At 45.7% G+C, this 14,940-nt stretch overlaps 1 protein-coding gene across 2 annotated transcripts in view; it reads right to left on the bottom strand.

Moving 5' to 3' along the window:
* LOC138468214 (xanthine dehydrogenase/oxidase-like) overlaps positions 1-14,940 on the bottom strand; it is a 1,072,878-nt gene that overhangs the window by 282,636 nt on the left and 775,302 nt on the right. For both annotated transcript variants that reach the window (XM_069608673.1, XM_069608674.1), the window contains exon 21: positions 5,584-5,708. In XM_069608673.1, coding sequence (XP_069464774.1) covers positions 5,584-5,708 — 125 coding nt within the window. The remainder of the gene's footprint in view (positions 1-5,583; positions 5,709-14,940) is intronic.

Here is a 14,940-nt window from a genome sequence, read left to right as displayed (position 1 = left end):
AGGAGAGAAACATTCATCAATACTTCATTGGTATATACATATTGACAATTGTTATACGTCCAAAAAGGTGGTCCTACATTAGTGGTTAGGATGTCGTTGGCCTGGCCATTACACCCTGTGTCCCAACCAAAGGCTGCGCAATTATGATTGAAGGATAGAAATTGAAAGTGGTGATATATGGCAGTGGGTTGAGGAACTTATATGAAAGGTGAAAGTGATATGCTATGTTTGCTTGGGAGTGGCTGGGTAAGGTATGGGGATGAACCATACCTTCTTAGAATTGGTGCACGATCTGCTAGTTGTAGATCTCAAAATCTTGCCAATTACTGTTGGTGAAAGACTTATGTATCATGTAGGGAGCCCTAAATAAATAGTGTACAAGTTGCTGTATATGGTGGTGGGTTTGTGTCAATCTATAGAATGTGGTCCAAGTGGTCAAGGTAGCTTCTGGTCAATAGTGCCTTGAGCATCCAATCAGCTGGTTTCGTCAATTGGTCAATATCCAGAGACTGTCTGAAATCTTATTCCATTCAATCAGTCATGATTAAAGCTATGAGGGAGGGAAAAATAGAAAAGGTGTCTATTTGAACCCTTTGTTGATGAAGAATGAAGTGCTGGTCTAATAATGTTGTTTAAGTCTGATAAGATTTCTTGTAATTGGTACTATATTAAGTTTGGAGTGAAGCCTGTCCATGCTGGACGGACAAGGCAGAACAAATCTGCTTCCCCTTGGCTGGAAACTTTCTAATGTACCCCTATGCTAGGGCTTATATGAGCCCAATAGCTTAACATCACGTTCAAAGTCATGCTTAACCCTTTAAGTGCCAATGACAAGTATGCTTGTCCTTTTGCATAGACTTGCATACTAGTCTGCCAGTTAGTGAAGGGTGTCCACGCAAGTTAATTCAAAATTATTGTTTGAATATGTCCACCCTCTAATGTATATCTGAAACCCTCTGGTGAGCTCCTAATCAAAACTGGTGCGTTAGTTAACTAGAATCAAAGCACCACCTGCTTCTAAGAATTCCGTATAAAGCCCTTGGCACTTTGTAACTCATTCATGCTCTAAATCTCGTATCAAGGCATCCGTGAAGACTTGCTCTCCAACCTTGACTCTAACACGCCTTGTGTTCTCATTTTGCTCGATCTCTCTTCTGCCTTTGATACTGTCAACCATGCCATCCTGCTCAACCGTCTCCGTGATAACCTGGGTATCACTGGTCGGGCTCTGGCGTGGCTGACTTCTTTCCTTTCCAATCAACCCTCCCAGGTCCAACTTGGGTCCTTCCTCTCTGACGTCTTCTTCTCCACCTGTGGTGTTCCCCAGGGATCTAATCTCTCTCCGAGGCTTTTCAACCAGTATCTGTCACTCCTTGCCCACTGCATCGCCGCCCTCTGCCCCAACTTTCAGTGCTATGCGGACGATACCCAGCTCATTTTCAGGCTACCCTCGGCCTCCTCCTCTCCTTCCCTCATCTCTGACTGTCTGTCTGCTATCCAGGAATGGTTTGCCGCCAATGACCTCTGCCTTAATGCCAGTAAGACTGAGATTCTACTCATCGGCACACCCACTCCCTCCTTCCCTGCAGCTCTCTGGCCGGCCTCTCTTGGCCCTCTTCCTGCTCCTACCTGCAAGGCTAAAAACCTCGGGGTCATCTTCGACTCTACACTCTCCTTCTCTCCTCACATATCTGATGTCTCTAAGAAGTCACACCACCAGCTGCACCTCCTCAGAGGTATTCTTCCCTTCCTCTCCTTCCCCCAGAAGCTCACTGTCTCCCGAACCCTGGTTCTCTCGAAGCTTGATTACTGTAACAGCCTCTATCTTAATCTGCCTGCCTCCACTCTCCGCCCTCTGCAACTCATCCAGAACAGAACTGCGAGACTTGTCCTTGGCCTCAAGCCCAGGGACCGTTTCTCTCCAGGACTGAAATCTCTACACTGGCTCCCAGTGGCTGCGAGGATTAAGTTCAAAACCCTCTGCATTAACCACAAGGCCTTCTGGGGCCTGGGGCCAAAATACCTTCAACTCTCTCTTCCTAAATATCTTCCTTCCCGAGCCCTTCACTCATCCGTCTCCAACTCCCTCAGGGTCAGCCGCTTCTCAAAGCAATGAGCTGGGGGTAGATCTCTCTCGCGGCAGGGGCCTCCCTCTGGAACAGCCTTCCTGCCTCCCTGAAACTTGAGGAGAACCATCTCCGGTTCCGGAAGCACCTCAAAACCTTCCTCTTTGCTTCTGCTTTCTCTGTCCCTCTCCCCTGCTAAATTCTACACTGAAATTGCACTGAATCTGCAACTGGGCCACTCTCACCGACCTCGGTCCTGGGCCCAGCCACTCTCCACTTGCACTGCCTCCCTGGCATCCCCTGCACTGCGGGCCTATCTCTGTATCCCTACAGCCCCCCCCCCTCCCAGCACTTGTCTGCACTTACCTTGCACTTGCCACCAGCTGGCCCTATTTATTTATTTATTTTTATTCTACTTACTTGCACTGCACTTCCCCCTCCCCTTCCCCTTGCACTTTTCCCTTCCTCTACCCCTGCACTTGCGCGGTCTGAATGGTACCTGGCCTAGTAGGATCGTTGTCTGTCTTCCCCTTGTTCCCCCCTCCCTGCAACGTCGCGCCTTGAAACACTTGTGTATAGGAGCGTTACAAATGCCATATCATATCATATCATATCATATCATTGCCGAAACGGCATGGTATGCCAACCAGAGGCTTAGCCAGGATTGTCTAACAAGTGGGGCCTGAAGCTAATGGAGTTGGGCCCACCGCACCAATATTAAAATCTGTAAATGCCCAGACAGTGCTGCTGAGCAGGCATTTACAGATTATGGGTGGGCCTTTCCCGCTCAGGCCCTACCCTGTCTACGCCTCTGATGCCAACCTCATTACAAGGTTAGATAATATGTCATGAGCAACAGTGCCCACTACCAGTATTAGTTGTGTATTAATCGCACTGTAGAAAGTTCCATGCAGTTCAAGGTGCTCTCTGTGTCCTCTGAAGTCTCATTTTCATAGGGGAAGATATGCTCCTAGTCCTGGTCTCTCTATGTAGCCTTTTAACAATTGTTCTCAAGTTTGTCTAAAAGTTCTTAAACTCTTAAGACTTCTTTCGGAACACTTCAAAGCACTTGAAAAATGATGTAAAGTGGCTGAAAAGTGGTCTGCTTCTGCTCTCACTGCCAACACTGGTCCTAGATTTAGGGCCTTCTGAGGGCGTTCTTGCATTTCTCAATCCTCTAGTCCTTGCAACCCTCCATCATCACTGAATGGGACTTTGGCGAAGTATTTTCAAGAAGGGAGTCAGTATATTCAGCTGGTCATATTCGCTTGTCCCAGGGATTGAATTTCTCAACTCTGGATTTATTATTATTATAATTATTGTTATTATAATAATAATAATTATTATTATTATCATTATTGTTATTGCGGTATTTATTGAGCACAGGCCTATCTCCGGGAAGCAATGGAGGGCTTTCCAATCATATGGGGAAGAATATGGGCAAACAGAGAAACAAGAGCGCTCGGAGCTAAACACAGGGGAGTCAGAGGGCAGGAAATGTGCCCGCAAGTGATCTGCAAGCAACCAGGGTTGGTAACAGTGTGGAGCAGATCACACAGCCTCAAGAAGGGTGGGGAGTGGAGGGTGTGTGGACCTAGGTGCTATGGAGGAGCTGTTCCTTGAAGAGGTGGACCGTGAGCACCTTCCTGATCTGTGGAAGCAAGATGGCGGGTCTGATGTTTGTGGGGAGGAGGTTCCAGAGTCTCGGGCAGAGATGGCCTGTCTTCTAGTTCTTTCCTTCCTGCACTGGCGGAGTTCAAGTCGGCACATGTCCTTACTTCTAGTGGATCTTAGGTCTGTGGAGATGCTGAGTTTCTCAGGGAAGTAGCTTGGGGGATTCGGGGCGACAACATTGTATATGATGCAGAAGGATTTGTAGATGATACATGCTTGCAGCGGGAGCCAGTGCAGTTCGATGAGGGATGCGGTGTGGTCAAAGTTGTTGATTCCTTTGATCAGTCCTGCTGCAGCATAAAGGACATATCTCAGGGGTGCCAGGGTAGTCACCGGAAGACATTTCAAAAGGCCATTACAGGGAATTCCAAAACAAACTCCAGAGCCAAAAATAGTTCAGCGGTCCTTCAATATCAATCAGCAACAGCGAGCACAAAGTTCAGGCAAAAACGTCATGATTCTTCAAATTCCAAGGAAGTTAAAAAGGTGGTGGCTCACACCGCAGTCATTTATACCCTCTTAATGCAAATATCAGCCTACGGGAAGAGTACAAATCCTATCTAAAAAGGATGCAGGCTATAGACATCTTCATAAGCAATGTGACCTCAATGTCTTAGCTGAAAGCCACTACAGAAGCCCCACATCGCATCAATATGTTGGATGGCTTCAGCCCTGAGCCACAGCTCCTCAGTTTTAGACCCATTTCAAGATGGTAGCAATCTTCCTTCACAGGAAGGACTCTCCCAACAGGCTAAGCCCCATATACCAACTCCTAAAGACTGGCTATCTGTTTGGCGTGCATTGATTGGAAGGATTCCTGCCGTTCTCTGGCGAATGCACGTCTGGGAGACTTCTCTCAGAGTCTGAGTACAATAGAAATCCTTCTTCTCCTTAGGACGGAATCTTCCCTGGGGGGCATGCAGTTCACTTAATAAACATATAATTATATTAGGCAAGGAGTTATCAACATTATACCTTAGCCTTAGCCTTAAATAAGGAATTAGGCAAATCGACATTTTAATTTGTCATAAACTTTTACATTATGAGTCTAAAAAGCGTAATGGTATCTAATTGCCATGAGTAGATGCTAATTTAATTAATTAATTTAATTTAGACCCTCCCATAATAAGGTTTTACAGAGCTAGGGAATAAGCTAGCCACTGTTTGGGCCTGACACCAGCAGCCGTGTTCTGGGACACACTGCACATGGCAGAGAGCTACATTTCCCTGTCCCAAACCACTTCCAATGACTGTAACAGCAAGAGTCAATGCTCCTCAGTGCAAGCAAGTGGTGCCTAAATAGGGGACACTTAAAATGACCATTATCTAGGCCCGACTCTAACCAGAGCCCCCATAATTGATAGGCTAATATGAAATTAAGGAGAGGATTTGAAAAGTACAGAACTGAGCTGAGATACAGCATTTTCTAGGCCATATGGTCCCCGTGGGGGGTCAAAAAGCGTTAAAAGTAAAACAAGTGGGGAACCCCACAGTCAAAGATGGACTCTTTCATATACACCAGGGGTATGCAACCTTTGTCTCTCCAGATCTTTAGGACTACGTGTTCCATGATTCTGCGCCATTGACTATGCTGGATGGGCTGATGGGAGTTGTAGTCCAAATCAGCTGGACAGTCAAAGGTTGCAGACCCCTGATATACACTATGCCCCCCAGACCCTAAAAGGGCATAATTTCCATAACACGACAGAAATCCTACCCTACACACTGTTTCATGCGATTGTTCCTGGAGTTTCCTTACACATTTTAATATGAAGCACTGCACACATGGAACAGTAAAAATAATTCTTACACTGACTCCGGCTGGGTTTTCAGCAGATGTTACCTGTGTGTTGGCTGGATTTTGAGTGGCAACGTACAGCTCCATCTCGCCATCTTCACCTTTCGGAACTGCGATGGTGCATTGGGTCTCCATGTAAAAATGCTCCTGTCCGCCCAGGTGCAGCTCGCCTAGGCAGACCGAGGAAAAGCATGTTACCAGTCAGTGGCATGAAATCACATTCTCAGGACATTGGATAGACAGAGTTTTATGCACCACTATCTACACGTGTTCAGCTACCGTGGGGTTTCCTGTGCTGTTTTGGACACACTCTAGCTATATTGGGAATTGCTCAGCTATTACACAACATTACAAGTCTTTACGAGTAGATGCCGCAACAGATTTCACAGCCCCAGCACCCAACCTGAGACCAGCTGGGCAATTAGCGACCAGAGGTCATCCAGGCCCCATCACACATAAGGCCAACCAACACATTTCTGCGGTAACTGCCGCATTTGCCATGGCAAGCTCACAGGAGAGTCTAAGCACTGACTGAGTCTTAATTAGTCTCATTCCCTTTCTTCTGTGGTCCTTTCCAGGTGAGGGGTTCAAGGCACAGTATTCGAACAGTCCAGGAGTGCTTGTGTTGCTTTTCCCCGTGCTGCACGTGTGGATTTCTACATACAGATGTGCAGTCAAAACCCTAACATACATTGGCAAAACCAATATATATGGATTTACTGTACGTCAGCTGTAGCCTTATATGACCAGGTACCGTCATATAACCAGGTCCTGCCTCCTATGCCTATGTTCAGTTTCATATGCCCAGGAACAGACTCTTGGGCCTAGGTATCGCCTTGCATTGCCACTTAGAGTGTCACATAAAGTGACGCCACCTCACAAATCCATATGATGTCATTAAATGCCTCCGTGTAGCCTCATATTCTCAGATGCTGCCATCTTATACTAGATATCCCATTCCAGGCCCAGGTCCTCTTTATCCAGCTACAGTGTTCATATGTTAACAAACTGTACATCCTCCACACTCAGGTCTAACCCTATATTACCCAATATAGTCTTAAGTACAAGGCAAAACCTAACATGTAAGTACGTATGTATGGAATTTATATCACCCATCCCTAGCGATGAAGCAATAGAGCTCTGTACATAAGAATGCTGCACCCGGTCATATGTGGAGTATAGCCATGCACTGTGGTAAGAAGCCTAAATACAATCCCAAATGCATATCATATCTCGCTTATACCAGAGGTGCCTTCTATGTCCAGGTGCAGCCTCTGTTTGTCCTGGTTCAACCACATATTCCCAAACAGTACGGCATACATCAAGGCACAGCGTCACCTGATGTGGTACTGCCATCATGTGTGGTTACTGTATTGGGTTTGCATACTGCACATTGCTGCTATTTGCATGGTCTCTAGGCACTCTGATGGATCTGAATTTGACAAATCAACTTCCGGGGGACCAGTGGTCCAGGGATGAATGTCGTTTATATATATATATTTTTTTTTTGTATTGAAATACTACGGTTTCTTTTATACAAAGACAAAAGAAAACTTTTGTTTCAAAGGAGAAGAGAACTCCATAATTCCATAACTGCGTGGCTCTGAGCTTCAATCAGCTTAATGAAATCATGGTCTTGAATAATGCATGCTTGAGCTGAACTGCCCCAGGCATCCCCATATTAATTAAATATGCACTATTCAGCGTCATTAGTCCCTCACGAAACAAAATTGAGAGCAGCAATTAAAGGGGAAATTTCAACAGCGCGTTCAAATAGTTCACAATTGCACAGACGTGTTTAACGTTATTGCCAGAAGAAATCAAGCGCCACCACGCATCCATATCATCATCAAGAGGTGCAAATTGGCCAAGATATAAGGAGCGCAGGTCGTTAGTGGCCTGGCAGTCCAAAATTAGATGTTTCAGGGACTCTACAAAGACGAAGCAAAAGCGGCAGTGATTGTCATTTGTAGCTGGATCTTTACGCCGCCATAAAATTTCCTTAGATTTTAATATGTTAAGGCGAAATCTCAGAAATTGCTCGCGATAATGGCTGGTGTAGCAACGTGTCAGATAAGAGGCCTGAGCATTTAATTTTTTTTTATCAGAGCCAAGCGAACTCGTTGAATCCATTAGATTTCTCTTTTCTACATTGACTATCCATGCCCAAGCCTCAAATTTTCTTTTTGCGTGTTGGGGCCAAAAGGTTAAATCAAAATTGCATATTTCTGCAGCTTCGACCCAGGCTTGTACTTTTGACCGCCATTGAGCCAATAGACCGAGATTAGGTGCGTCTTGCATATGATTGAAGATGTAATAGGGAGAGGCTTTACGCGTGCAGGACATCTTACACATAAGAGAAATAGATTTCCAAATGACATGGCTGAACAGGGAGTTCAATGATAGTTCATGACGGATCACAGTAATTGAAACACAACACGGAAGGTTAAGAGCCTGTTTCCAAAAGCGGCCTTCAAGTTGGTCCCAAGTTGACTCCTTTATGTTCCAACTTGCTTCGGCGCCAAACGTTAGAATGGGCACTACCTTTTGCAAGTAGAATGTTAACATTGGTTTAAGTGAAAATTTCCCGAAGTTTTTGTTTAATTTTGCCGCTTGAAGGGCTAATCTTGAGGTTTTCAGTTTTAATTCTTGGATCCACTGGAATTCACATATGGAGTTATTAAACTCCACTCCTAAATATCGGATGGAGTTTACTGAAGATAGGTGATGACCACCGACTGCCCAAGTAAACGCTCTGTCTTTTCTACTTTTGACAGAGCCAATTGAAACAATTTTCGTTTTATCTGTGTTGATAGATAGGTCGTTAATTGCAAGATAATCATGGAGGCAAAGAAGTAGACGTTGAAGACCAATCTGTGTTTTATCAATCAGGACAAGGTCATCAGCATAAGCAATGTACCTTACATGTACTTGATTTATTCCGGTGGAAAGCAATGAGCTTGGTTGAGATAAAGCGGTAGATCTGCCAGAGATAATTTGAAGAGGCCGGCGGCCAAGGGGCAACCTTGCTTAATGCCGCGAGTTGTTGGAATGCATGTTGATAAGTCGCCATGTTTGTTAAGGCGTACTCGAATAGAAGTATTTGTATGGAGCGCTATTATGGGATTAAGAATAGCAACTGGGCAGTCCCACTTGGATAGTTTCGACCAAAGACGGTCGCGATTTATTCCATCAAACGCTTGTTTCATGTCAATGAAAGCTAGGTGGAGTTTCGAGTTTGATTTTAGAGCTTCCAGCTTCATCAGCGTGAGTAAGTCAAGGTTTTTCGTCCACACCTACGCCTTTGGAAAAACCAGTTTGACGTCGTTCCTGGATGCCAGCTTGATTTGCCCAAGTCACAAGTTTCGATCTTAAATTTGCTCCAAAGACTTTCCCAATCGAGTCTAAGAGGGCAATGGGCCGGTAATTTCCCAAATTGTCCCAGCAGCCCTTCTTGTGAATTGGGACTACAATCGCAGATAGCCATGACTCAGGTAAGATGTTTAATTTGGCGATTTTCTTGAAGAGGTGTTCAATAAAAAAAGCCCACAACGGTGCATTTTACTTAAGCATCACGTTGCTGATGAGATCTGGGCCAGCAGCACGAGAATTTTTTAACTGCGAGATAGCTCGAATGATTCCGACCTGTGACATTTCTACGTCCCATGGAACGTTGTTGATTCGATCACGGTCTACAGCTGTCTCTTTCTTAACACTGTTGAATAACTGAAAAAAATGCTTATGCCAGATATCTCCAGAGATGATATTTTGGGTTGAGTTTAGATTATTTGCATAGCCCATATTCAGGATATGCCAAATGTCACGTGTATTCTTCGTTATTATTAGCTTCATCATTAATTCGGCCCGATCTTGTTCAATGATGGCTCTATGTGATCTTGCCCAGTTACAGTAAGTAGCTCTTCTTGCCTTTACTTCATCCGCTACTTCCTGGATTGAACCAAGTTTTCTTTTTAATTGTCTCAAGTCTCTTCGTAGATCTTTCTTATCTTGCAGTAACTTGCTAAACAGATGTTTGTGGCATTTCTGCTTTTGCCCTTGATCATTGGACTCAATGACATGTAATGATAATAAAGGGAGATAGTCCACACCATACGGAGAGGACAGCAGTCTTTCAGTTAACGATCCAATTTGGTTGACACTTATCCGGAGACGATTTCCACTGTAATTTGTCTCCACTGGAAGGATGTATCTAGAACTTGGAGACGAGATAGCCAGGGAGCAGCCAAGCGTTAGCAACATGTGGTCACTGTCGAGCATCTTCCGAACATGTAGAGTTGTATCTTTAGTCTCAAAATGACTTGAAACCCAAAAATAATCAATGATGCTGTGACTAGCGTCGCGGTGCCAAGTTGGTTGTGCAGGAATATCACCTCTGACGGCACCGTTCATCAACACGCAGTCACGCGTCTTCATTGCGTTTGACCATCGTCGTTCCTTTGCGCCAAGATTTCCTTCGGCGATACGTTTATAGCTTTGATTATGTCGGTCGTAATCAAACCGTGAGCAGTTTAGGTCGCCGCAATAAATGATTGTCCAATGATTAAATTTCAGGGACGCATCATCCATCAGGAGACAAACTGCATCGACAAAGGCTCCGTCGCTGATTTTTGCAGAGTTCCAATAGCAGTTTATAAGGAGGAGTGACGGTTTTGGCTGCGCAGTGTCACTCAGTGAGTGGATTATTGAACCTTGTACATAAGGATTTGGGTTTGTACATACTGGGGTAGACCAATTTTGGGACAGACGGACCATGGTTAAGAGTCCCGCGCTTGGGCGTCCTTGTTGGTTTTAAATAGCTGGATTGACTGTTATTACATAGCCGTCTCTCATCGGTGCTTGAAGAAGCCATGTCTCTTGCAGACAAACTGTAAATACATTGTCAAGGGACGCTTCAAACCCATTAAACAAATGGTGAAACCCGCGAGTGTTCCAAGATAGGACTGAACATGGTGCATCCCAAGTGCTCAGTCATGACTAATTTTGGGTCCGGATTTTCCAGTTAAGGACTTGTTTAGCATTTGAGGACATTGTAGGGCCCTGCAGAGCGGCTGAGCTCAAAAGACTGCGTACTTGGGACACATCGACAGCCTTTTTCACAGCAAAATTGTTTGAAGTTGGCTTCGAGTTGCTTTTCTGAAGGATGTTTTCTGGTTCAATGGAAATATCGAAGCCGAACAGCAGTAGACCCTCCGTTGCTTTGAGTAGAGTGTTTCGAACACCGGCTGACTCAATATGCAGCAGGACGGCATCAGAGCACTGTTCTGAAACATATTCAACAATTTTTATGTCATCAGAACTGATTAAGCGCAGAGGTGGTATGTGTGTAAACAGCCTTAGGACATTTGCACGATTAAGATTCAGGTCAGTGTCATCATTGTGAATGTTTTGCAATCTTAATTTGCAGCTGTAGTTTGCAGCACGGTGAGAGTTGATTTTATGCGCTCTTGATTTAAAACGGATCTGCTGCTTTTGTTGGTTTTGAGTCAATTTAGGATTTAAAAAAGTGCTCGCCATCATTGATTTTGTTCGGACCGCCTCAGAATTCACCGGAGCAGATGGCTGGATTACTTTACCATTCTGCATCAAAGGGCCTTTCCTTGATTGAAAGCCACGCAAGGCAGGACGAGAAGGGGGACAAGTCACTTCACTTGGTGTCTATTGAAGTTCATCGTCTCCAGAGATGGAATACGTCGAAAGGTCACATAAATCAGGTGAAGTAGGGATCGCCGAGGAGTCTGATGAATCATCGTTTGGTATTATTCGGCGTCGTTTAGAGCCAATTTTCACGACTGACTCTTTACTGTGATTTTGAGCTTTCGAGGGACCATTATCGGGCCCCAAATTTCATTTGAACAGACTCGCACGAGGCGGAGTAGTTAGATTTCTTATGAAGCTTTTTGATGTTGTGCGAGTTGTTGGATTCAGATTTCTCCCTTTGTTAGCCACCCTTCCTTTTTGGACAGATGCTTGAGACTTGTCGGTAAGCTTAGCTGTAGACATTTTTTTCACCAGGCCCACAGCACCTGTTTTGGCAGGGCCAGAGAAAATTCCAAAAGAAGAAAAAGGATTTCTCATTGGACTTTTTGAGGCTTTGCTTGAGTAGATCGACTCGCGTCAATTAAGGACACGGATTTGTCAGCGACCAAGGGGACAGTTACATCCTGGACTTGTGAGTCTGATGACAAATGTATGGTAGCGTCTGCAGCAATTTGAGCGCTAACATTAGCACTCAAGAGATCGACAATACAACCATTTTGCACAAACTTGCCGGCGTTCGTCGTAGCAGCTGTATTTAGAAGTGATTGACTCACGGGCACGTCTGAAGTGGGTGTTATGCTTGCTTTAACCTTGGAGTACTTGTCTAAGCTGCTCGCTTGAAAGGATTTTACAGCCAGATGCTTTAATTCATCCAATAGACCTTTTAACATTTGATCGTGGCTCCTTTGTTGACTTGCCACATCGTCACTAAAACGTGAGTATCGTTGCAAATTTGAGTCAGCTTCAGCTTGCATGTGGTGTCTTGTAAATAAAGTAGAGGTCTCAATTTGCTCTAATTTTGTGAAAAGATTCAGAATCATCATGAATTGTTTCATTCAAGGACTCAAAGTTTTACAAAGGGTATCATGGCCTGCGTAGATGCTGCAAGCACGTTGTTATGTATTTGGATGGCTGCAGCGACAGATAGACTCGATTTCAAGGCAGGGGTCTGTGGGCACTCATTCGCTGAACTTAAAGTGCTTGATGATTCTTTGGTGAGTATTGGTTGCTTTAGAGGCGTTGTCAAGTTGGCCGAAGCGTTCATTTTTCTTGCGGCCAAACTAGGATCCAATTGACTGAGAGCGGTCGTCTTATGCAGTGCCTTGGGTTGTTTATCCTGTTGCAGCGAAGGCTGCGTAATCGGCGTTAAGCCAAAAAGAGCGACAGGGGTTCGAACACAGTCATGATGCAAAGTGCCTGTTTTTCTTGAATTGGAGCTTGCATTCTCAGGTGTTAGAATTAACGTAGAGTTCTGAAGTTGACATACGTTGTTACAAGCAGATTTTAGTAAAGGAGGTAGATTATTTTTAGAAGTCAATGGCTGCCTGTTTACTTGTGGTGAAATTAATGAGATGAGCGGGTCAGGGACATATCCTGACTGTGGAGCAGAGGTTAAAGGAGGTAGCCGAGTCGGGTCAACAGTGACCTCGGAGACCAAGTTCACTATGCAGCCGTCGGTACCTACATTGGAGCCCACATCTGGTTGCTCGGAGGGGACATGCATGTCTTCGATGGATTTTTCTGGAGCCGCCAACGGCGCGCTCATTATTTCCGGATCAGTCAGTTCAAACGGCGAGAAATAAATATCAGGCGAGGCAATAAGCTTGGCCGAAGGCAGATCTGCCGCCGGAGAATCTACTACAGGGAACGGAGCCAGGTTTGCTAATGAGAGCAACACAATAGGTCTTGGGGTAACCTCGAGCAGAAGACTGTTCATTGCACAGGGAGGTACAGTCTGGGTTGGACTAAGCGAAAGGGAGGTACCAGAAGGGGCCTCTAGGTGAACTTGAGCTGTGATCTGGATGGGGGTGGGTATGGGCAATGTAGATTGAGGTCCCATGCATACCTCTTTGCTTACCTTGTTGGCAGCAGTGGTACATGCCATGCTCTTTTGCCCTGCTACAGTTCAAGGGTTCAGCATTCTCTATTGTTGTAATGTCTTGTGCCGAGTCTGGGGGCCAACCGCCGCTGAAGAAGAAGAAACTTTTGGGGTGACCCCCATACTGGCCAGTGCACCAAGTTCACCAGGCTCACTTAGGCGAACTGGGCAAACTGGGCTCCGCGCGGGAAATGTGTTTTTAAAGAAAAGCTCTCGTAGAGAGAGAAAGAGGACTGGAAGGATCCGTGAACGTAGCAGTAGCTGCACCTCCTCAGAGTAAAGCACAGGGACACTGGGCAAACTGGACTAAGTGCCGGACTCTGCGCTCCGCATGGGAAATGTGTTTTTAAAGAAAAGCTCTCGTAGAGAGAGAAAGAGGACCGGAAGGATCCGTGAGTGTAGCAGTAGCTGTAGCTCCTCAGAGTAAAGCACAGGGACACTGGGCAAACTGGACTCAGTGCCGGACTCCGCGCTCCGGCGGGATATGTGTTTTTAAAGAAAAGCTCTCGTAGAGAGAGAAAGAGGACTGGAAGGATCCGTGAACGTAGCAGTATCTGCAGCTCCTCAGAGTAAAGCACAGGGACACTGGGCAAACTGGACTCAGTGCCGGTCGTTTATAAACCATCAATCAATCCCACAACTCTAGTACACCAGAAGGGATCCGAACAGATTGGAATAAAAGTAAATTATAAGACCTCCTTGTCCAATTTTGGTAACATGGACGGAACAGCAGGCCTATCTTTGCAAGGTCGTGGACTGTTGTTTAGTTGCAACATAGGGAACATACAATTATTACCCAATGATAAAAGGGACTGTCCAGTCAAGGTTGTATACAAATATCTACTTTATTATTATTACAACAGACAGTTCTAGCACACTACAAAATACAACCCACCCTGTAAAGGAACACAAAGAACATAAAGTTTCACAAATGAAAGGTATGCACTCTGGATACTGACAGGAGGGTAGTTGGAAAAGTAATCAGTCTTATACTTCAAGATTATTTGGTTCCAGCACCAAAGGGGCAAAGGGTCGTAACATTCTCTAGGGGAGTTCAGCGAAGGACCAGGGGAACTGAACCACAATGTACCTGGTGCTGAAGAGGTTCTTGGTGCTCGACAATGTCAAGGCGGTTCCAGGGCGCTTTGCAGCCATTGAGACAGAGTTAGTGGCGGGAGAAGCTGTGGGTACCAGGCAGCAGGCAGTTCGGCGAGAGGGGGTGGCGAGACATCTGCAGGCTGTCCAGCACGGCGGCTCGGGGCCAAGAATTGTTGTCTCCGTACTGGTTGGTGAATCTGGAATGCTGGTCGAGGCATCTCGGATGGCTCTGGCGACTGCAGCGTGACAGTCAATGGTGCAGCCGGATGCGGTTTGTGGACTCGAGTGTCTCAAAATTGTTCTTAACAAGATGGACGCTGGATGATGCTTGTGTGGCACCCCTCTTAGCTTCTTCGCAAGGCTTGTGTCCTTTCAAGGTGGATGGTCCAAAGCTCAGGAGAGTGTTAGCAGGCAGCAGCCTTGTCCTTTGTCCAGAGACTCTCCGACACTTCCCACCTCGGAAGCTTGCCGTCAGAACCTAGCAGGGCATGCTGTGTGTTGGCTGGGTACCAGTTCTGAAGCTGCTAGACGGGTCCTCCAAGTCCGGTATCTCCCTCTGTTCCCTGGGAGATGTTTAGCGTAAGGATCTTGAGTCCCTCTTGGAACTCCTGGCCTTCCATCACTGGCGGAAGATGCAAGGTAGACTG

Source organism: Ambystoma mexicanum, chromosome 4q (genome assembly GCF_040938575.1).
Source record: "Ambystoma mexicanum isolate Mex_15411 chromosome 4q, UKY_AmexF1_1, whole genome shotgun sequence".
NCBI classification, from domain to species: domain Eukaryota; kingdom Metazoa; phylum Chordata; class Amphibia; order Caudata; family Ambystomatidae; genus Ambystoma; species Ambystoma mexicanum.
Note: the sequence above shows the minus strand (reverse complement) of the source record. Positions and strands in the feature narration are given on the sequence as shown.